Below are 24,881 nucleotides of genomic sequence, written 5' to 3'. Positions count from 1 at the left end.
TTCAGGTGATCAGTGTGAGCAGTGCAAAGATTTACAGTGTGAAAATGGCGGAACTTGCCGCTCATTGATAAGGAATGGAAAAGAACATTTGTTTTGCTCCTGTAGTGAAGGCTACCATGGTTTAACTTGCAACTTGAGTATCTGCACAGGTTACTGCAAGCATGTAAGTTGTCTGTATTTGTACCTCTTTATTTTGGAGATGAGTTCTTTTTAAAAAAAATTTTTTTTTTTTTTTTCAACAAGTCGCCCGTCTCCCACCGAGGCAGGGTGACCCAAAAAAGAAAGAAAATCCCCAAAAAGAAAATACTTTCATCATCATTCAACACTTTCACCACACTCACACATTATCACTGTTTTTGCAGAGGTGCTCAGAATACAACAGTTTAGAAGCATATACGTATAAAGATACACAACATATCCCTCCAAACTGCCAATATCCCAAACCCCTCCTTTAAAGTGCAGGCATTGTACTTCCCATTTCCAGGACTCAAGTCCGACTATATGAAAATAACTGGTTTCCCTGAATCCCTTCACTAAATATTACCCTGCTCACACTCCAACAGATCGTCAGGTCCCAAGTATCATTCATCTCCACTCACTCCTATCTAACACGCTCATGCACGCTTGCTGGAAGTCCAAGCCCCTCGCCTACAAAACCTCCTTTACCCCCTCTTTCCAACCCTTTCGAGGACGACCCCTACCCCTCCTTCCTTCCCCTATAGATTTATATGCTTTCCATGTCATTCTACTTTTATCCATTCTCTCTAAATGGCCAGACCACCTCAACAACCCCTCTTCTGCCCTCTGACTAATGCTTTTATTAACTCCACACCTTCTCCTAATTTCCACACTCCGAATTTTCTGCATAATATTTACACCACACATTGCCCTTAGACAGGACATCTCCACTGCCTCCAACCATCTCCTCGCTGCTGCATTTACCACCCAAGCTTCACATCCATATAAGAGTGTTGGTGCTACTATACTTTCATACATTCCCTTCTTTGCCTCCATAGATAACGTTTTTTGACTCCACATATACCTCAACGCACCACTCACCTTTTTTCCCCTCATCAATTCTATGATTAACCTCATCCTTCATAAATCCATCCGCCGACATGTCAACTCCCAAGTATCTGAAAACATTCACTTCTTCCATACTCCTCTTCCCCAATTTGATATCCAATTTTTCTTTATCTAAATCATTTGATACCCTCATCACCTTACTCTTTTCTATGTTCACTTTCAACTTTCTACCTTTACACACATTCTCAAACTCATCCACTAACCTTTGCAACTTTTCTTTAGAATCTCCCATAAGCACAGTATCATCAGCAAAAAGTAACTGTGTCAGTTCCCATTTTGAATTTGATTCCCCATAATTTAACCCCACCCCTCCCCCGAACACCCTAGCATTTACTTCTTTTACAACCCCATCTATAAATATATTAAACAACCATGGTGACATTACACATCCCTGTCTAAGACCTACTTTTACCGGGAAGTATTTTCCCTCTCTTCTACATACCCTAACCTGAGCCTCACTATCCTCATAAAAACTCTTTACAGCATTTAGTAACTTACCACCTATTCCATAAACTTGCAACATCTGCCACATTGCTCCTCTATCCACTCTATCATATGCCTTTTCTAAATCCATAAATGCAATAAAAACTTCCCTACCTTTATCTAAATACTGTTCACATATATGGTTCAATGTAAACCCTTGATCTACACATCCCCTACCCACTCTGAAGCCTCCCTGCTCATCCGCAATCCTACATTCTGTTTTACCTCTAATTCTTTCAATTATAACCCTACCGTATACTTTTCCTGGTATACTCAGTGAACTTATTCCTCTATAATTTTTACAGTTTCTTTTGTCCCCTTTCCCTTTATATAAAGGGACTATACTTGCTCTCCGCCAATCCCTAGGTACCTTCCCCTCTTTCATACATTTATTAAACAAAAGTACCAACCACTCCAACACTATATACCCCCCTGCTTTTAACATTTCTGTCATGATCCCATCAGTTCCAGCTGCTTTACCCCCTTTCATTCTACATAATGCCTCTATTACCTCCCCCACCCTCACATCCTGCTCTTCTTCACTCCTAAAAGATGGTATACCTCCCTGGCCAGTGCATGAAATTACCGCCTCCCTTTCTTCCTCAACATTTAAAAGTTCCTCAAAATATTCTCGCCATCTACCTAATACCTCCCTTTCCCCATCTACTAACTCCCCTACTCTGTTTTTAACTGACAAATCCATACTTTTCCTAGGCTTTCTTAACTTGTTTAACTCACTCCAAATTTTTTTCTTATTTTCATTAAAATTTCTTGACAGTGCCTCTCCCACTCTATCATCTGCTCTCCTTTTGTACTCTCTTCACCTTTCTTTTACTCTCCATATACTCTGCTCTTCTTATAACACTTCTGCTTTGTAAAAACCTCTCATAAGCTACCTTTTTCTCTTTTATCACACCCTTTACTTCATTATTCCACCAGTCACTCTTTCCTCCTGCCCCCACCCTTCATAGGTAGTAGGTTGGTAGACAGCAACCGCCCAGGGAGGTACTACCGTCCTGCCAAGTGAGTGTAAAACGAAAGCCTGTAATTGTTTTACATGATGGTAGGATTGCTGGTGTCTTTTTTCTGTTTCATAAACATGCAAGGTTTCAGGTACGTCTTGCTACTTCTACTTACCCTTAGGTCACACTACACATTCATGTACAAGCATATATATACACACCCTTCTGGGTTTTCCTCTATTTTCTTACTAGTTCTTGATTATTTCCTCTTATCTCCATGGGGAAGTGGAACAGAATTCTTCCTCTGTAAGCCATGCGTGTTGTAAGAGGTGACTAAAATGCCGGGAGCAAGGGCCTATAACCCCTTCTCCTGTATAAATTACTAAATTTAAAAAGAGAAACTTTTGTTTTTCTTTTTGGGCCACTCTGCCTCGGTGGGATACGGCCTGTTTGTTGAAAAAAAAAAAATCTGAAGTTGTATGGATTTGCACCAAACCAAACAAAGAATAAATTATTCCTTTTAGTAATATTTTTACATGAAATTCACCAGTCTGTAAGTAAGAATTTGTGGCTAGTAAATAAAAGGTGTGAAACTGGGGGATTTATTGGTGTTGTTACATCTAGTGTTGATACATCTAGTGTTGTTACATCTAGTGTTGTTACATCTAGTGTTGTTACATCTAGTGTTGTTACATCTAGTGTTGTTACATCTAGTGTTGATACATCTAGTGTTGTTACAACTAGTGTTGTTGGATCTAATGTTTTTATGTCTAGTATTGTTACAACTAGTGTTGTTACAACTAGTGTTGTTGGATCTAGTGTTGTTACATCTAGTGTTGTTGCATCTAGTGTTGTTGCATCTAGTGTTGTTGCATCTAGTGCTGTTGCATCTAGTGTTGTTACATCTAGTGTTGTTGCATCTAGAATTCTTCAAATTCCACAAGTTTTCAATACCATGTAAACAACACAAACGACATACCTATACCAGAACTAGCAACATAAATAAAGCCAAATAGACTGAAAAACCAACTTGAATGTGAGTGCCCATCCTCACTACTAGCAAGTGCCCACATCAATTGAGCTACCAGATGTAAGTTATCTACTTTTCCTTGCTGGACCATCTACTGGTAACAAGAAAATTTGTATTTTCTGAACACAAGGCAAGAGGCAGAGATAGGGAAACAGTAACACGCAGAAATAGCAACAGCATTTAAGGAGCCAAACAAGTCTCCCGTCACCTTATCCAGCAGGAAGGTCTGTAGCCTTTCCTCCATCATTTTGATGAACAAATAATGGGTGTGAGTGAAATGGCAGTTAAACAAGAGTCACCAAAATGCTAATTCAACCTTTGCCCTTCCTTTGATATATCTTTGATGAGTTCTGAAAGCCTTTCTACTCTCGGAGCCTGACCATGGGCCAGGCTCTTTTGGTGCTTGCCTGGTCAACCAGGCTGTTGCTGCTGGTGGTGTGCTGCCCCAACATATCCATCACAGCTTGATTGATCTGGCACCTAGTACTAAATGTTTAACAAAAGTAATCAACACAGCACAATACCCATGATACTATCAATAAACAAAAACTTGAACGTCAGAAATAAAAACAATCATCATCAAGAGGGAATTTGACCTACCTGGAGTCAATTTCTGGGGTCATGACCCCCATAACCTGGACCCAGACCAGGCCTCTTAGTTGCTGGCCTGTTCATCCAGACCATTGGTGTTACCTGTGCAGTCAAACACATGCACCACAGCCTGGCTGATCAGGTACTGACTTAAGGAACTCGCAAAGTTCCCTCTTGAAGACAGTCTGAGGTTTGTTGGTAATTTCCCTTATGAACGAAGGGAGTGTATTGAGTCTTGGGTCACTTAGTCCTATTGCTCACTGAGCCCATGCTTTTTATTGGAGGTATTTTCCTCCAGGCAGGTCCTCATCAGCTAGCTTGCGGTGCTTATGTTGGACGATGTGCTGCTAGCATCAATAGCTTGACTGATCAGGTTAGTAACCAGGAGACATGGTATGGAACTGTACTGCAAGGGTCAGCGACCCATGGAACTATCAGCCAGTAGGTAGGCCATCTGAAACCATCAAAAAGTACAGAATGATTTAATGCAATGATCCGCAATGACTAAACAACTGGTGGTGATGAATAAAAACAAACTTCAAGCAAGTTGGTAAACTTTACATTGGCACAGCATTGTCCTGCATTGCGAGATAAATGAAAATATCGAGGTCAGTAAACTTAGCCTAAACAGAACATTGTCCTCTGTAGCAAGATAGAAGACATATGTCAAGAAGGACAGTAAACTTTGACTTAACAGAGCAAGATAGAAGACAAACATCAGTAGCTTCAAGCCTAAATAGAGACATAAGTTGCCAATCTTCCAAGCTGGTAAACATGAGAGAGACTGTCATAGCTCTGCTCCTGTAGCTACAGATAAGAAATTAAAAGTGTAGTAGAGAATTTAAGAGCACCTCATTTAAATTATGTTGACAGACTTTTGCTTACATTAAATTATTTCAGTTTGAAATATAGTGCCTTTTTTTTTTTTGTCATATCTAATAAGCCACAGATTTTCTTGAGGCATATTTTTAATGCCTATTTATTTTCATATTTTTAATGCCTATTTATTTTCAGGGGTCTTGCATTATACTGCAGGACAGACCACAGTGTACGTGCCATAATGGTTGGTCTGGCCAAACCTGTGACACCTGTATTGATAGTAAGTTTACATTTACACATACACCTCTTGTTGTCTCTCACTGGAATTTTAAGGTATGTTTGAGGAGTCTTTGTGCTGGCTGTCACCTCTGACTGAGAGTCTGATGCGGTTGCCTTTTTCTGACGAGACACTTATGGTGAATAGAATAATTGTAGTAATAAGACACATTTTGCAACACTCGTGTGTTTATTGCCTGAATGTTTTCCCAACACAACAGACTTTCTTACTTGGATACCGGTAAATGCAGCACTGTAGGCAGTAGGAATACTGACATGATCACTCTGTCACACTGTGGTATTTTAGTACAGGGAAAGCTTTGTGCAACTGTTTAGCAAATTGCTAAACAGTTGCATCACTCACAGGTAAGTGATGAAACTGTTTAGCATCACTCACAGGTGAGTGATGCCCACTCATGGGCATCACTCACCTGTGACATGAACTCCAGCTGCTTCATCTCACCTCTACTCTAGTTTATAAGGTCTGGACCCTTGCCTAGGCTTGAGGGACCGACCACCTCCTACCGAGGGTGACAGACTAATCATATCAATACTAATTATACTAATCATATCATACTAATTCTACTAATCATAATACACAATACACAAGTAACCCACACATAGAAGAGAGGAGCCTTCGACAATGTTTCGGTCCGACTTGGACCATTTACAAAGTCACACTAATGGAAAGGAGAGCAGGATGAGTATATATAAGCAGGAGGTGGTAGTAGTAGTAGTAGTGGAGGTGGGAGGTAGTAGTAGTAGTGGGGAGGTAGTAAGAGGAGGAGGAGCCAGTCAAATACTAAGAAATACTAATCATAACATACTAATCACATCAGTACTAATCATATCACTGCTAATCATATACTAATCATATCAATATTGTTTCAAGTACAGGTGGGGCCCCACTTTACATTGTTTTGTTAATGCAGTGGTTTTCAGTTATACCCATTTTTCATTTATTTAGACTTCCTACAATAAATATACTCACTGCTCACTAATGGCTAAGAATGTCAATATTTTAAAGTGAGTAATATTTGTTTTGTATATGCATTTTTAAGGCCTAGTTCACTTAATAGTTAACCCTTTCAGGGTCCGTCCCGTAGATCTACGGCTTTACGTTCAGGGTCCAAACCGTAGATCTACACCATGAGCTCAGCTCACTCTGATAAACTGTGAGTGGTACATTTGGGCCTAGATATGAGAGAATACAATAGTTAATAGTGTAAACATGTTATCAGGCTTTTATATGCATTTAAAAGTGAAAAAGGCTGTTTCACTTTACAGCAGTAGCCCAGAACTTAACCTGCTGTGTAAGTAGTGCCCTCCTATACTTGGACCCATGTGCAATTCACCAGACACCTAGTGAAATACACATAAGAGAGGAATCTTAGGATGATGTTTTAGTCCATCTTGGACCATTGGCAAGTCAGATTGTGACTTTATAGTGATCCAGGACCAACCAAGACATTGTCATAATGTTCTTCTAAGTACAGTTTTTTTGTGAATTGTTTCAGCCATGGTATTGTGATTTCTTAGTCTACCTGCCTGTATGATATATTGATCTGCACATTTCATATATACAGTGGACCCCCGGTTAACGATATTTTTTTATTCCAGAAGTATGTTCAGGTGCCAATACTGACCGAATTTGTTCCCATAAGGAATATTGTGAAGTAGATTAGTCCATTTCAGACCCCCAAACATACACCTACAAACGCACTTACATAAATACTCTTACATAATTGGTCGCATTGGGAGGTGATTGTTAAGCGGGGATCCACTGTATTTGATTAAAACTGTTTAAAATTGTTGAATATTCTCCAGGAACAGCTTGTGAGAATCCCTGCACTGAACATGTGTGTGAGAATGAGGGAAAATGCATCATATTTGCCGGTCCCCCACGCCGGGCCCACTGCTCCTGTGCTCCAGGGTACCATGGCGATCGCTGCCAAATCTCCATCTGTGATAATTTCTGCAGTCATGTGAGTTTTGAAAGCTTCACAATATATGTTGATGAAAAACAAGAGCTAGTCTCAGTGTGTAAGCTTGCTTTTATGAGGAACATGTATGAGTTGCTATTATTAGTAGTACCCTAATAGCATTTATTCCGTTGACTGACAATAACTTGATCATTTCAAGGACATACTACTACTTCTGTACTGAAAATGCTACACAACAGAAAATGTGATTTGTTTGAATTATTCATGAATTTATGAATTCTGCTGCTCTCTGAACATGAGTGGTAGGATAATTAGTGATTTTTGAAGTGTAGCTGAAAAAATAAGTAATAAAAGAATGATAACTAAACATAAAGAATAACAGGAACACTATTATGATTGGCATTATTTATTATTCCTAAACAAAAAAAATAACTAAATATTAAGAATAACAAGAACACTATTATAATTGGCATTACTTATTATTCCTAAACAAAAGAACAATAACTAAATATTACGAATAACAAGAACACTATTATGATTGATTGTCATTACTTATTATTCATTGACACAATGATATTTAATATGTAACTTTTTTACAGGGATTTTGCAAGATACGACAGGCTGTTCCAATTTGTGAATGTGACAGAGGGTGGACAGGAACAAAATGTGATGAATGTCAAGGAGGTAATATTTCTATGAATCTTTAGTTATTTAATATGTAATAATTACACTGCTGAATATTTAAATATTTATAATAAATTAGATTGTTGTTTAAAACTATACAGGGTCTGGTAAGACATTTATTCTTAACCCTTAAACTGTCCAAACGTAGATCTACGTTCACTCGCTTAGCGCTCTGAACGTAGATTTACGTTTTATTTTACATTCCTTCAAATGTAAAATAAAATGTAGATCTACGTTCGGAGCGCTACGCGAGTGAACGTAGATCTACATTGGGACAGTTTAAGTGTTAAATGGGATTTTTTTTTGTTTTTGTTTTTGTGGGAGACGGCCGACTTGTTGAAAAAAAAAAAAAAAAAAAAAAAGATGTTAAGGAGTCAAATAACCTACATACAGTGGACCCCCGGTTAACGATTTTAATCCGTGCAAGAGGGCTCATCGTTATGCGAAATAATCGTTATGCGAATCAATTTTCCCCATAAGAAATAATGGAAATAAAATTAATCCGTGCAAGACGCCCAAAAGTATGAAAAAAAATTTTTTTTACCACATGAAATGTTAATTTTAATACACACAAACTGAAAAAGGCATGCACAATTAAATGACACTTACTTTTATTGAAGATCTGGTGATGATTGATGGGATGGGAGGAGGGGAGAGAGTGTGTTAGTGTTTAGAAGGGGAATCCCCTTCCATTAGGACTTGAGGTAGTAAGTCCTTTTCTGGGGTTACTTCCCTTCTTCTTTTAATGCCACTAGGGCCAGCTTCAGAGTCACTGGACTTCTTTCGCACAAGATATCTGTCCATAGTGGCCTGTACCTCTCGTTCCTTTATGACTTGCCTAAAGTGTTTCACAACATTGTCAGTGTAATAATCACCAGCACGGCTTGCAATAGCTGTGTGAGGGTGATTTTCATCCATGAAGGTTTGCACTTCAAGCCACTTTGCACAGATTTCCTTAATCTTTGAAGTAGGCAACTTCTTCAATTTCTCTCTCCCCTCCTCCGAAGCAATTTCCTCAGGTGTGGCCTCTTGCTGTTGAAGTTGATCTAGCAGCTCATCAGTGGTTAGTTCTTCATTGTCCTCCTCCACCAACTCTTCCACATCCTCCCCACTAACCTCCAACCCCAAGGACTTTCCCAATGCCACAATGGATTCCTCAACTGGCACAGGATTCTCAGGGTTAGCCTCAAACCCTTCAAAATCCCTTTTGTCTACACATTCTGGCCACAGTTTCTTCCAAGCAGAGTTCAAGGTCCTCTTTGTCACTTCCTCCCAAGCCTTACCTATAAGGTTTACACAATTGAGGATATTAAAGTGATCTCTCCAAAACTCTCTTAGAGTCAGTTGAGTTTCTGAGGTCATTACAAAGCACCTTTCAAACAGAGCTTTTGTGTACAGTTTCTTGAAGTTGGAAATAACCTGCTGGTCCATGGGCTGCAGGAGAGGAGTGGTATTAGGAGGCAAAAACTTCACCTTAATGAAGCTCATGTCCCCATAAAGTCGCTCTGACACGTCTGTAGGATGACCAGGGGCATTGTCTAACACCAGGAGGCACTTAAGTTCTAATTTCTTTTCAGTTAGGTAATTTTTCACATTGGGGGCAAATGCATGGTGTAACCAGTTATAGAAAAATTCCCTAGTGACCCATGCCTTACTGTTTGCCCTCCACAGCACACACAAATTATCCTTGAGGACATTCTTTTGCCTGAACGCTCTGGGAGTTTCAGAGTGATACACTAATAAAGGCTTCACTTTGCAATCACCAGTAGCATTGGCACACATCAACAAAGTAAGCCTGTCTTTCATAGGCTTATGTCCTGGGAGTGCCTTTTCCTCCTGAGTAATGTAGGTCCTGCTTGGCATTTTCTTCCAGAACAGGCCTGTTTCATCACAATTAAACACTTGTTCAGGTTTCAGTCCTTCAGTTTCTATGTACTCCTTGAATTCCTGCACATATTTTTCAGCCGCTTTGTGGTCCGAACTGGCAGCCTCACCATGCCTTATCACACTATGGATGCCACTACGCTTCTTAAATCTCTCAAACCAACCTTTGCTGGCCTTAAATTCACTCACATCATCACTAGTTGCAGGCATTTTTTTAATTAAATCGTCATGCAACTTCCTAGCCTTTTCACATATGATCGCTTGAGAGACGCTATCTCCTGCTATCTGTTTTTCATTTATCCACACCAATAAGAGTCTCTCAACATCTTCCATCAATTGCGATCTTTGTTTCGAAAACACAGTTGAACCTTTGGCAAGAACAGCTTCCTTGATTGTCTTTCTGGTGCCCACAATAGTAGCGATGGTTGATTGGGGTTTCTTGTACAGCTTGACTAGGTCGGCTATACGCACTCCACTTTCATACTTATCAATTATCTCTTTCTTCATCTCTATAGTAATTCTTACCCTTTGAGGTGTAGGGTTGGCACTAGAAGCTTTCTTGGGGCCCATGGTCACTTATTTTCCAGAAACAGCACCGAAAATACTGTAATAATACGAAATATTCCGAGTGTATGCTTGGATGTTACCGCGGAGGCTGGCTGGTAAACAATGGGACGGAGCGGCACATGTGAGGCTGGCTGAGGGCACATTGGACGCGTCTCGGACGAAAATCGGTATGCGGGTTTTTAATCGGTATGCGGGGCAAAAATTTTGCGATAAAAGTAATCGTTATGCGGAAAAATCGCTATGCGATGCCATCGTTATGCGGGGGTCCACTGTATAGGAGAAAGACACTTATGTCAACATTTGCCTGACTTGGACCATTAACAACTGTATGACTAGTTAATGGTCCAAGTTGGACCAAAATGTCGTCATAAGTCTCTTTCTCCTATGTGCGGATTATTTGTGTATTGTTCCAGTTATGGTATTGTGCCTTTTTATTTATTTTTATTCTTTAATGCATTACTCAATATAGCAAATTTCAATAATAGTGGTGTTTCAGGCTTATGAATTTTTGTTTTTAAAAAGAGTGACGTAAAGAAGAAAAGTACATTCACCATCACTTATTTCCTAGCTGTATTTGAAAAGAGGTGCATGGACTTAGTAATTCTAACAATTCATAGAAGCACAAATTTTCCACTTATCCTTCAGAGTGCAGGCATTATAGTGGAGGTGAAAAGTATACTTTTCGCCTCCACTCATTCTTCAGAGATGTTGACTTGCTGGTGTTTTTATATAGGTTTTACATATTACTAAATCAAATGCCAATGATTTCAACAGGTGTGGATTGTGGCTGTCCTCTTGGTTACCATGGACTGAATTGTGAACACTTTGTATGTGACACCTTCTGTGAACATGTAAGGTTTTAAAAGTTTTATTTACGCTGAACATTTCTCATGAGATTTTCTAAATTGTTTAGTTAATTGCTTTTTAATATAATTTCACTTTAGTCCTGTTGCTCATAGTGTTTGGGGAATGTAAATGTTAAAGTAGCTGGAATTATTATGATTTCTACTCTAAAATCTTTGTTCAGTCATGCATGATTTTAAAAGAGCAAGCAAGAGCCTGGAAAGCCTGAATAAGTGAGTCAGTAAATATCAGTTATAGTGGGAAATGACCTATGTGTTAACAATTAAATAAGTGAGTATTTAGCAATGGTAGATTTTAGTAATAAATTTACTTCACAACTGTCCATATTGTCATGAATGGCTTATTAAATTATGTGATCCATATCTGAGATTGTTTACAATCAGTAAGTTTATAAACTATGAAACAGAAATATTGCAACAATTTTAAGTTTTACAATATAGGGAAGTTAGGCTTCACATAATATTAAACATATTTACATCACCTTATAAATATTTGTATTGCAGTAATCATAATTAGTGTCATATAAAACAGCTTTATCAATTTGCCATTTATTTTGGATCTCCTGGGGTCATTACCTTTTTTATGTATTATTTCTGGCCATTTTGTTGAGCAGTAAATGGTACAAAGTTTTCTTTTAGTATTGTCTTTCCATGCTCTTTTATAAACCTTAAATTTTACATTGATTAAATTTATGTGATTTATATGAAGCTTTAAAGTCTTTTTAATTTATTATAGTGTTTAATTTAAGTTTATAGTAAAACAAATCTCCCTGATATATCATGTATTGATTTATTTCCAAGTAATGTAGTTTAGTGCATCTACAGTGTATTATGGAATTTAGTTGAAGGCTTGTGGTTTGCATGGTTGTATAACACAGGGAGATTGTCATCTGGTTGGTGAAGATCCACAGTGCAGGTGCTATCCTGGCTACAGTGGGGAGAGGTGCCAGCACAATGATTGTGACCGCTTTTGCCATCGCGTAAGTCACCACTAGCATTTCTTTGTACTATACATTTATGTAGTACATGTGTATTTATATATGGTAATGCCCATGTTCAAAATTTTCATGTTATGATGTTCAGTTCATTATCACTACTTTCCTTTTTACTTAAACAAGGAGTTACAGACTGAAATTTTACTGTAGCATGAATGAAATATTAATGTGAAAGTAGAATTACCAACAGAATGCTAGGTAAAAGGACACAGATTCAACTAATGTGACATTGTCTTGTGGCAACTGTTCACTCTTTAGGAGCTTTATCAAGTCATAAACGCTTAACAAAGCTCCTGGAGAGCAAAACATTACCACAATAAAATGTCATATTAGTTGTATCTGTGTCCATTTACCAAACATACTAATATGAAGTTTGATCTCAGGCTGGGCTGCAAGTAAACCTTTGAAAGTGGTCACAGGTTAGCATTATTGCAGATGCTCATTTTTATCCATATCCATATTAATAAACATAAAAAACCAGGTGTTAGAATGGAAAGTTAGTCAGTAGATGTTGCATTCAGGCAACACAAATGATATGCAAGTATCTCAAATGCAAGAAATATTATAGTTTAAATAATATTTTTTTCTTATTTTTTTTATTATCACACTGGCCGATTCCCACCAAGGCAGGGTGGCCCGAAAAAGAAAAACTTTCACCATCATTCACTCCATCACTGTCTTGCCAGAAGGGTGCTTTACACTACAGTTTTTAAACTGCAACATTAGCACCCCTCCTTCAGAGTGCAGGCACTGTACTTCCCATCTCCAGGACTCAAGTCCGGCCTGCCGGTTTCCCTGAACCCCTTCATAAATGTTACTTTGCTCACACTCCAACAGCACGTCAAGTATTAAAAACCATTCGTCTCCATTCACTCCTATCAAACACGCTCACGCACGCCTACTGGAAGTCCAAGCCTCTCGCACACAAAACCTCCTTTACCCCCTCCCTCCAACCTTTCCTAGGCCAACCCCTACCCTGCCTTCCTTCCACTACAGACTGATACACTCTTGAAGTCATTCTGTTTCACTCCATTCTCTCTACATGTCCGAACCACCTCAACAACCCTTCCTCAGCCCTCTGGACAACAGTTTTGGTAATCCTGCACCTCCTCCTAACTTCCAAACTACGAATTCTCTGCATTATATTCACACCACACATTGCCCTCAGACATGACATCTCCACTGCCTCCAGCCTTCTCCTCACTGCAACATTCATCGCCCACGCTTCACACCCATATAAGAGCGTTGGTAAAACTATACTCTCATACATTCCCCTCTTTGCCTCCAAGGACAAAGTTCTTTGTCTCCACAGACTCCTAAGTGCACCACTCACCCTTTTCCCCTCATCAATTCTATGATTCACCCCATCCTTCATAGACCCATCCGCTGACACGTCCACTCCCAAATATCTGAATACATTCACTTCCTCCATACTCTCTCCCTCCAATCTGATATCCAATCTTTCATCACCTAATATTTTTGTTATCCTCATAACCTTACTCTTTCCTGTATTCACTTTTAATTTTCTTCTTTTGCACACCCTACCAAATTCATCCACCAATCTCTGCAACTTCTCTTCAGAATCTCCCAAGAGCACAGTGTCATCAGCAAAGAGCAACTGTGACAACTCCCACTTTATGTGTGATTCTTTATCTTTTAACTCCACGCCTCTTGCCAAGACCCTCGCATTTACTTCTCTTACAACCCCATCTATAAATATATTAAACAACCACGGCGACATCACACATCCCTGTCTAAGGCCTACTTTTACTGGGAAATAATTTCCCTCTTTCCTATGTACTCTAACTTGAGCCTCACTATCCTCATAAAAACTCTTCACTGCTTTCAGTAACCTACCTCCTACACCATACACCTGCAACATCTGCCACATTGCCCCCCTATCCACTCTGTCATACGCCTTTTCCAAATCCATAAATGCCACAAAGACCTCTTTAGCCTTATCTAAATACTGTTCACTTATATGTTTCACTGTAAACACCTGGTCCACACACCCCCTACCTTTCCTAAAGCCTCCTTGTTCATGAGCCTTAAAAATAAGAGATGCCAAGCCAGTAATGATACTCTTTAATGCACTTATATGTGCTAACCAGGAATAGTGTGTAGACCAGCAGCCCTGTTTAAGACCACAGTATAGACAGAAGAAATTTCACTGTCCATGCTGAGTAAGTCAAACACCTAAATTACTGAGAGTGCCTAAAATCAGTCAAACTGTACTTCATGGAGCAAGGGCAAGATAATTTCTTTATAAATATTGGAGGAACTGTTAAAATTTTCAGCTTTTTCGTAGTTACGTTTCATGAAGAGCTAAACCCACGTGGGTCTTTCAGCACAGTTCATGGTGGAGGCTTAAAAAAAAAAATTAAAATGGTAGAATTGTCTTTTCTAAAGGTAATGACAAAAAATTTCAAATTTGATGTAATATTTATTATGTAAGCATGACATTGGCAGTTGGGGAGCACTTTATGTAATAGTGATTTTATGCAATTTAAGGCCTATTTTTTACTTAATCCAGTGCTCAAACCAATCCGGTTCCTGGCTATTTTGCTAGTATGCCCTCTATGTTATTCATTGAAAGACACTACCCATTCATTCATAAAACTACCCTATTAAGCTTTCAGAAGTTGGTAATTTGGAGAATTTTATACTATTTTCAAATTCTAATTTAAAATTAAGTAAGCATTCCAGCTGCTACAAGAGCCTCCACTCTATTCGCTAATCATGTCCTCAGACTTCTCCTATAAAACACTTGCCCCTCCATTTTGAATCTGTCATTACACAGAAATTAACAGTTTTTCCAAATTTTGTAGTTAATAAACCATGCTTGGACATGGTTTTGGCTGGTATGCCTGGTATGGAACCTGGCTGCAGAGGCAATGATTCTTAGGACCAAATGTTCCCTCTTCATGAGTAAATCATTACATTATGATGTTAATATTTTTCACTTATTTTTTTTTTTTTTAACAAGTCAGCCATCTCCCACCAAGGCAGGGTGACCCAAAAAAGAAAGAAAATCTCCAAAAAGAAAATACTTTCATCGTCATTCAACACTTTCACCTCACTCAAACATCACTGTTTTTGCAGAGGTGCTCAGAATACAACAGTTTAGAAGCATATACAGGTCTCCCTCAACATTCACGTTTTTAACTTTCACAGGCTTCACACATTCGCGAATTCCCAACCGCCAAATTCCCAGCCACCAAATTCCCAGCCGCCAAATCATATTTAAGTTTCCCGCCACCTGCGAGTCCCTACTACCCTCCCTCCGACCCCCGCAACTGGCAGCCAGCCCTCCCACCACTCAGTGTGGTGAGTGTTTTGTTTATTCACTATTTGCTATTAAACTACAGTATAAATAATGTAAACCCATTCATGACTGCATATTGGAATGGCTATTCGAACAGGTATTAGACGGTGACATCATGCGTTTGCTCTTTAACACTGCAAAGAATTAAACATTTCTGCTACAGCTAATAATAACAATAGTAGTAATAATAATAATAATAATAAATATGATATAATTGAAGAAGGAAATTGTACAAAAATACGAGAGAGTGGTTGACACATCGTCAGTGTGACTTTGTTTATGCTGGAGTGAAAATTAGTCTCCCTGCTCTTCCAAACATTTCACAATAATTCATTGTGTTTGGTGCTTGTAGATTGAGTGTGACTGGAGTGATTGAGGCAATGGTATTTAATAACATACATGTTAATAATAATACATGTTATTAATAATAACATGTACTATTATTATTTATAACATATATGTTATTAAATATATACATGTTAATAATAATACATGTTATTAATAATAACATGTACTATTATTATTTATAACATATATGTTATTAAATACCACTGCCTCAACCGCTGAATTATTGTGAAATGTTTGGAAGAGCAGGGAGACTAATGTTCACTCCAGCATAAACAAAGTCACACTGACGATGTGTCAACCACTCCCTCGTATTTTTGTACAATTTCCTTCTTCAATTATATCGTATTTATTATTATTATTATTATTATTATTGTTATTATTAGCAATAGCAGAAATGTTCGATTCTTTGCAGTGTTCAAGAGTAAACACATGATGTCACCGTCTAATACCTTTCCTAATAGCCGTTCCAATATGCAGTCATGGATGAGTTTACATTATTTATTCTGTAGTTTAATAGCAAATAATGAACAAACAAAACACTCAACTCACTGAGTGGTGGGAGGGCTGGCTGCCAGTTGTGGGGGTCGGAGGGAGGGTAGTAGGGACTCGCAGTGGTGGAGTCTGTTTTATTTAATAACATACATGTTATTAAATAACATACGTTATTAAAGCATAACATGTATATATTTAGTACAATTTATGACGTTTTCATGTATTTTATGATTATTCATGGTTCAACAAGTTAAGGAAGCAGTATTGTAATATATTTCCCTACAATATATTGGGGCACCAAACATTCACGGTTTTTCAACATTCGCGAGACTCTTGATCCCCTAACCCTCGCGAATGTTGAGGGAGACCTGTACATATAAAGACACACAACATATCCCTCCAAACTGCCAATATCCCAAACCCCTCCTTTAAAGTGCACTCATTGTACTTCCCATTTCCAGGACTCAAGTCCGGCTATATAAAAATAACCGGTTTCCCTGAATCCCTTCACTAAATATTACCCTGTTCTTGTCTTACAATATACTAAATATTGAATTGTTAAAAACTGCGATGTTTAGGCATAACAAAAATACTACCAATGTATAGCTGTACAATATTAATCCCAATGAATGCTATTGTCATTAGGGTACATGCCGCATTACTGAGGATGGACCTGTATGCGACTGTGAGGAAGGTTACACTGGCCTGCGGTGTGATGAAGCTATCCCAAGTACAGGATCTTGTCTTTCTAATTTTTGTAAAAATGGTGGAACATGTGTTAATGTTGATGACAAGCAGTTATGCAAGTGTCCTGTGGAATACATAGGTAGCAGGTGTAATATATTGGCCACACCCAGTGATCCTTCATGTTCAAGCCTTAACTGCCTACATGGGGGTGTCTGTCAGGTAATATATATACTTTCTGTTTTTTCATTGTGAAAATAATTTTACTTGGAGTAAATACAAAAAGTATTGCTGAGAATATAGTAATGTTTAGTATTCTACCAAATATTTTTTTAGGTTAGTGTGTATAGAGAAAATATGATTTAAAAGCAAACAAACAAGTTTATTTGAATTTTACAACAAAGGTACAATAAATTGAAAGCCTTTAGTATGTGAACATCATTTAGGGAAAATTTAGGCTAGGAATAAAGCTGCTTAACTCAGGCTACATAGTTGTGAAGCTGTACATGGAGATCTAATACAAAGAATTGTTTGGGAATTAAAAATAAGTTACAGAATAATTTACAGAGTATTCACCAAAAATTAGCACTGGCAATTAGCAGATTGGAGAAGGTTGATTAGTACACTTATTTAACAACAAAACATTTGTTAAAATTAGAAACTGTTGTATTGCCTATAATTAGAGTTTGTGATTGTTCTGAGAGTTGCTGAAGTGGATTCCCAGTGCGCTGATTCCACATGTGAGGTATGGGTAGACGAGGGCAAAAATGAAGTTATGAGTGTTGAAGTTTAATTATGTACAAGTCTTACTTTCTTTAAAAAAAAAAAAGAAATTCCACATTGCAGATTTAAACACTACATAAAGTTAACAAAACTGTATCATATAGTAATAGTATCAATTGGGAGTTCATAGTATGCACAATATCTTGGGCAAGGTACTGCCCAAGGTATTATAATTATAATTCTGTATCATAATATATTGCATTAGAAGATAGAGTTTAGGTTGTATTCATTGCTGGTCTGGAAAGTACATATGATAGTGACTATAGTTTTGTTTTATTTGTCAGACATTGCTATTACTGGTCTTCCTAAAACATGAATTATTGATGGTTTGTTTATGATTTTTTTCAATACACCAGCCATCTCCCTTCAAGGCAGGGTGATCTGAAAAGAAAAACAAAAGTTATTCCTTTTACATTTAGTAATTTATACAGGAGGAGGAGTTACTAGCCTCTTTCTCCAGTGAGACAATGTATGTGGCATAATTTATATCTTTCCTGAAATATTACTGTGTTATGCTAAGTGCTGGATGGTGATAGTTTATCCATAATGATGAGGTTAGTCTTCATGGGACCTTACTTATGACGCATTGTCCAGTGTTTTGTATTCTTACACTATAAGAAGCATGTATCTAAGTTACTGAATAAATAGATTATTATACAGTGCTGTCATATCTAATAACTTTGCATTACATCACCTAAATTTTAATATTGTTTCAAAGATAAAAAAATATTGATTTTTTTTTTTACTAGTGTACAGCTTTAAATATTTTTGAAATATTGCAGATAAATTCAGGGGTACCTACATGCTATTGTAGCCGTGATTGGACTGGTGAAAACTGTGGTGTACGAGCAGTGTGTAAGGAGAGTTGGTGTTTCAATGGTGGAGTTTGCAGTCTTAATCCTGATCCTTCTCTACAGCCTACTTGCATGTGAGTTTATTAAATATAAACATGTAATAACACTAACAAATATAAGTAAAGCAATAATATAATAATGATGATAAAAAGGATATTGTAGCCTCCCCAAAGGCATGGTACTAGTATCAAGTTGAGGATCCACCTGTCCAGTGGTTATGCCCAGACACCTTCTCATTGAAGAATAAAAAGGCACAATACCATGACTGGAACAGTACACAAATACCTGCACATAAGTGAATAAAACTCATGATGAAGTTTTGATCCAAAATGTCATTGTCATAAGTTTCATTTTCCTATGTGTTGATGTTTGTGTATACTGCCTCATTGGTTTTCTGCTGTGGATGACTGCCGTATTTGCATCAAAGCAAACATGGCAGTCTATAATGTATTATAAATTTATATCATCTTGTAATGATGGAAAAGTATAATACAAGTAATAATTTAAAAAAATTTAAATGACATTCAGCTTATACTATAGTATAAATCTTGGTAATATGTCCTAATGTGTGTTCTCATGAGTCTATTTAAGCCAGCTTATACTGTCCATCCCAGTAACAACACACAACTCTGGGAGTCTTTGAGAGACATACTCTGGGAGTGTCTGTCAGACACGTACTCTGGAGTCTTTGTGAGACAATAGTGAGCCATTCTGTGAAAATAAACTATGGGATATATTCTCAATTTTTCTCAGACAGATAAAGTAAATGGAATAAAAACTAGTTCAAAAAGTCTCATTGTTTAGAATTAGTGCTTTAATTTCAACTTGCATATTTCTTCAATCTCAATGTTTTCACAGTTGTCTTGAAGGCTACATTGGCTCCCGCTGTGAGACACAAGAAAATATCACGGCAAACAAGGTGGAGAACATAGCACCCAACACTGCTACTGTCATCATAGGTGTCTTTGTTGCTGTGAGTATAGCCTTTATTTTGCTTTTGTTTTCTCATACACATGTATATGTGGAAATATAATGATGTCTTATGCCGACTTGTTAAAAAAAAAAAAATATACGTATATGTGATATTTTAATAGGGACCCCTAATCTTTTATATTAGTTCCATTATTTTTGATAGCTCTGTAGAAAGGCTAATTAATTCTTATGGACAATTAAATTACTGTGATGGGAAATAAACATGAATTACTGGAATTTTATATTCAAAAGTCAAATTTTCAGAGAAGAGGAATTAGGAAGGATCAGTAATATGAAGTACATGAGTTATTGAGAAGAATGTGAAATTTTAAAGCAAAATGAGCCACGAGATATTTCTTGAACTGCGTGGTTTTTGTCATATATTACAATATTTACATATAAATTTGTGTATGGAGTTAACTACTCCATACACATCCTGGTCTTGCCTGTTTAAAAGTCTTTTCAACCTTTTTAAAATAGGGAAACTGACAACTTTTGTAATTATAAATATTTGCAAATTTTGAGGAACACTGCATAAAATATTTCCCTCTTTAGCATATATAATTTTCCAGATTGTGGTGTTGGTGGTAGCAGTTGTTGTTGCATGGCTGTGGCAGCATCAACGAGCAAAGGGCATTAGTCATGTACGTTTAGAGGAGAATGGTGGCACAGTGGAGATGACCAATCCTATGTACCTGCATGCATCTGATGACCATGAGGATGACCCTAGTCCTGTCTTCACCCTGCACGACTCGGTAAGCTAGTGTAGTCTGCACCACCACTAGTCATATCAATCTTTGCTTAGTCTTATATTTCTTTCATTTTCATGACCTAGATAGGAATTTTCATATCAGTGAAAGATTAAGCAAAGTTTGATTACAGAGAAACATTTTGTAAAGAAAACCCCATATGACACTTTAACACTTAGTTATGATTGTAATAATAAAAATAGAGAAAACCCCAGCTATTATAGTAATACTTTAGCTTTTCAATTACAGGCAGATCCCACTTTACAGCTGTAGCCCAGAACCTAACCTGCTGTATAAGTGAAAATCTCTGTACAGTGAAACAGCCTTTTTGCACTTTCAAATGCATGTAAAAGCCTGATAACATGTTTACAATATCATATATTGAATAACCAATAGCTGTAGGCCTAAAAAGTGCATATACAGTACACACATTACTTTTTTTTTTTTTTTTTTTTTTAAACAAGTCGGCTGTCTCCCACCGAGGCAGGGTGACCCAAAAAGAAAATACTTTCACTTTTGCAGAGGTGCTCAGAATACAACAGTTTAGAAGCATATACGTATAAACATACACAACATATCCCTCCAAATTGCCAATATCCCAAACCCCTCCTTTAAAGTGCAGGCATTGTACTTCTCATTTCCAGGACTCAAGTCCGACTATATGAAAATAACCGGTTTCCCTATATACCTTCACTAAATATTACCCTGCTCACACTCCAACAGATCGTCAGGTCCCAAGTATCATTCGTCTCCATTCACTCCTATCTAACACGCTCATGCACGTTTGCTGGAAATCCAAGCCCCTCGCCCACAAAACCTCCTTTACCTCCTCTTTCCAACCCTTTCGAGGACGACCCCTACTCCTCCTTCCTTCCCCTATAGATTTATATGCTTTCCATGTCATTCTACTTTGATCCATTCTCTCTAAATGACCAAACCACCTCAACAACCCCTCTTCTGCCCTCTGACTAATGCTTTTATTAACTCCACACCTTCTCCTAATTTCCACACTCCGAATTTTCTGCATAATATTTACACCACACATTGCCCTTAGAGAGGACATCTCCACTGCCTCCAACCGTGTCCTGGCTGCTGCATTTACCACCCAAGCTTCACATCCATATAAGAGTGTTGGTACTACTATACTTTCATACATTCCCTTCTTTGCCTCCATAGATAACGTTTTTTGACTCCACATATACCTCAACGCACCACTCACCTTTTTTCCCTCATCAATTCTATGATTAACCTCATCCTTCATAAATCCATCCGCCGACACGTCAACTCCCAAGTATCTGAAAACATTCACTTCTTCCATACTCCTCCCCCCCAATTTGATATCCAATTTTTCTTTAAATCATTTGAAACCCTCATCACCTTACTCTTTTCTATGTTCACTTTCAACTTTCTACCTTTACACACATTCTCAAACTCATCCACTAGCCTTTGTAATTTTTCTTTAGAATCTCCCATAAGCACAGTATCATCAGCAAAAAGTAACTGTGTCAATTCCCATTTTGAATTTGATTCCTCATAATTTAATCCCACCCCTCTCCCGAACACCCTAGCATTTACTTCTTTTACAACCCCATCTATAAATATATTAAACAACCATGGTGACATTACACATCTCTGTCTAAGACCTACTTTTACCGGGAAGTATTCTCCCTCTCTTCTACACACCCTAACCTGAGCCTCACTATCCTCATAAAAGCTCTTTACAGCATTTAGTAACTTACCACCTATTCCATATACTTGCAACATCTGCCACATTGCTCCTCTATCCACTCTATCATATGCCTTTTCTAAATCCATAAATGCAATAAAAACTTCCCTACCTTTATCTAAATACTGTTCACATATATGCTTCAATGTAAACACTTGATCTACACATCCCCTACCCACTCTGAAGCCTCCCTGATCATCCGCAATCCTACATTCTGTCTTACCTCTAATTCTTTCAATTATAACCCTACCTTATACTTTTCCTGGTATACTCAGTAAACTTATTCCTCTATAATTTTTACATTCTCTTTTGTCCCCTTTCCCTTTATATAAAGGGACTATACATGCTCTCCGCCAATCCCTAGGTACCTTCCCCTCTTTCATACATTTATTAAATAAAAGTACCAACCACTCCAACACTATATCCCCCCCTGCTTTTAACATTTCTGTCATGATCCCATCAGTTCCAGCTGCTTTACCCCCTTTCATTCTACGTAATGCCTCACGTACCTCCACCACACTTACATTCTGCTCTTCTTCACTCCTAAAAGATGGCATACCTCCCTGGCCAGTGCATGAAATTACCGCCTCCCTTTCTTCCTCAACATTTAAAAGTTCCTCAAAATATTCTCGCCATCTACCTAATACCTCCCTCTCCCCATCTACTAACTCCCCTACCCTGTTTTTAACTGACAAATCCATACTTTCCCTAGGGTTTCTTAACTTGTTTAACTCCAAATTTTTTTCTTATTTTCATTAAAATTTCTTGACAGTGCCTCTCCCACTCTATCATCTGCTCTCCTTTTGCACTCTCTCACCACTCTCTTCACCTTTCTTTTACTCTCCATATACTCTGCTCTTCTTATAACACTTCTGCTTTGTAAAAACCTTTCATAAGCTACCTTTTTCTCTTTTATCACACCCTTTACTTCATCATTCCACCAATCAGTCCTCTTTCCTCCTGCCCCCACCCTCCTATAATCACAAACTTCTGCCCCACATTCTAATACTGCATTTTTAAAACTATTCCAACCCTCCTCAACCCCCCCACTACACATCTTTGCACTAGCCCACCTTTCTGCCAATAGTCGCTTGTATCTCTCCCAAACTTCCTCCTCCCTTAGTTTATGCACTTTCACCTCCCTCTTACTTGTTGTTGCCACCTTCCTCTTTTCCCATCTACCTCTTACTCTAACTGTAGCTACAACTAAATAGTGATCCGATATATCAGTTGCCCCTCTATAAACATGTACATCCTGGAGCCTACCCATCAACCTTTTATCCACCAATACATAATCTAACAAACTACTTTCATTACGTGCTACATCATATCTTGTATATTTATTTATCCTCTTTTTCATAAAATATGTATTACTTATTACCAAATTTCTTTCTACACATAGCTCAATTAAAGGCTCCCCATTTACATTTACCCCTGGCACCCCAAATTTACCTACTCCCTCCATAACATTTTTACCCACTTTAGCATTGAAATCCCCAACCACCATTACTCTCACACTTGATTCAAAACTCCCCACGCATTCACTCAACATTTCCCAGAATCTCTCTCTCTCCTCTACACTTTTCTCTTCTCCAGGTGCATACACCCTTACTATAACCCACTTTTCACATCCAATCTTTATTTTACTCCACATAATCCTTGAATTTATACATTTGTATTCCCTCTTTTCCTGCCATAGCTTATCCTTCAACATTATTGCTACTCCTTCTTTAGCTCTAACTCTATTTGAAACCCCTGACCTAATCCCATTTATTCCTCTCCACTGAAACTCTCCCACCCCCTTCAGCTTTGTTTCACTTAAAGCCAGGACATCCAGTTTCTTCTCATTCATAACATCCACAATCATCTCTTTCTTATCATTTTCACAACATCCACGCACATTCAGACTTCCCACTTTGACAGTTTTCTTCTTCTAATTCTTTTTAGTAATCTTTACAGGAAAAGGGGTTACTAGCCCATTGTTCCCGGCATTTTAGTTGACTTTTACAACACGCATGGCTTACGGAGGAAAGATTCTTATTCCACTTCCCCATGGATATAAAAGGAAAAGTAATAAGACCAAGAACTATTAAGATAAAATCAAAGAAAACTCAGATGAGTGTGTATAAATAAACGTGTACATGTATGTGTAGTGTGACCTAAGTGTAAGTAGAAGTAGCAAGACGTACCTATAATCTTGCATATTTATGAGACAGACAAAAGACACCAGCAATCCTACCATTATGTAAAACAATTACAGGCTTTCGTTTTACACTCACTTGGCAGGACGGTAGTACCTCCCTTGGTGGTTGCTGTCTACCAACCTACTACAATGAAGAATGAGTATTATTGAAAACTCTTACATTAGCAATAATGCTGTAAAGTGAAACAATGTAAAGTGGGGCCTGTCTGTACAGTAAAGTCCAATTTATCTAGATTCAGATTATCCACAATATTAAATTACAAATCTTATATCAATCTCAGCAAGTTTACCGTATTATTTTGATGTTTCAGTGATGCAGTCAGAGCATGTCATTTTAACACTAGTGGGAAAGTGGTGATCTGATTCTAATGAAGTTACCTTGCAATCTGATTTGTATACTAACACTACATCGTAATAAAATTTCAGTATGATGTACTCTTCTAGTTGTGTTCACAGGTCGAGTCATAGTTCTTTGCCACCTCTTAACTCTTTATCAGTCAACTTTACTAATTACTGCACCTCAAGGCCCAATTATATCTGCTCAGTAAACTGTTAGTGTTGA

General features: G+C 37.8%; 1 protein-coding gene across 1 annotated transcript in view; it reads left to right on the top strand.

The window, feature by feature from the left end:
* Positions 1-24,881, top strand: part of LRP1 (LDL receptor protein 1) — a 340,609-nt gene that overhangs the window by 297,245 nt on the left and 18,483 nt on the right. Inside the window, exons 68-77 of the mRNA XM_070103701.1 lie at positions 6-163; positions 5,167-5,251; positions 7,075-7,232; positions 7,790-7,874; positions 11,100-11,176; positions 12,067-12,168; positions 16,994-17,254; positions 18,598-18,743; positions 19,528-19,642; positions 20,214-20,396. Of these exons, the coding sequence (XP_069959802.1) occupies positions 6-163; positions 5,167-5,251; positions 7,075-7,232; positions 7,790-7,874; positions 11,100-11,176; positions 12,067-12,168; positions 16,994-17,254; positions 18,598-18,743; positions 19,528-19,642; positions 20,214-20,396 (1,370 nt within the window). The remainder of the gene's footprint in view (positions 1-5; positions 164-5,166; positions 5,252-7,074; positions 7,233-7,789; positions 7,875-11,099; positions 11,177-12,066; positions 12,169-16,993; positions 17,255-18,597; positions 18,744-19,527; positions 19,643-20,213; positions 20,397-24,881) is intronic.

Source organism: Cherax quadricarinatus, chromosome 86 (genome assembly GCF_038502225.1).
Source record: "Cherax quadricarinatus isolate ZL_2023a chromosome 86, ASM3850222v1, whole genome shotgun sequence".
Taxonomy (NCBI): domain Eukaryota; kingdom Metazoa; phylum Arthropoda; class Malacostraca; order Decapoda; family Parastacidae; genus Cherax; species Cherax quadricarinatus.
This window is presented reverse-complemented; position numbering and strand designations above follow the sequence as displayed.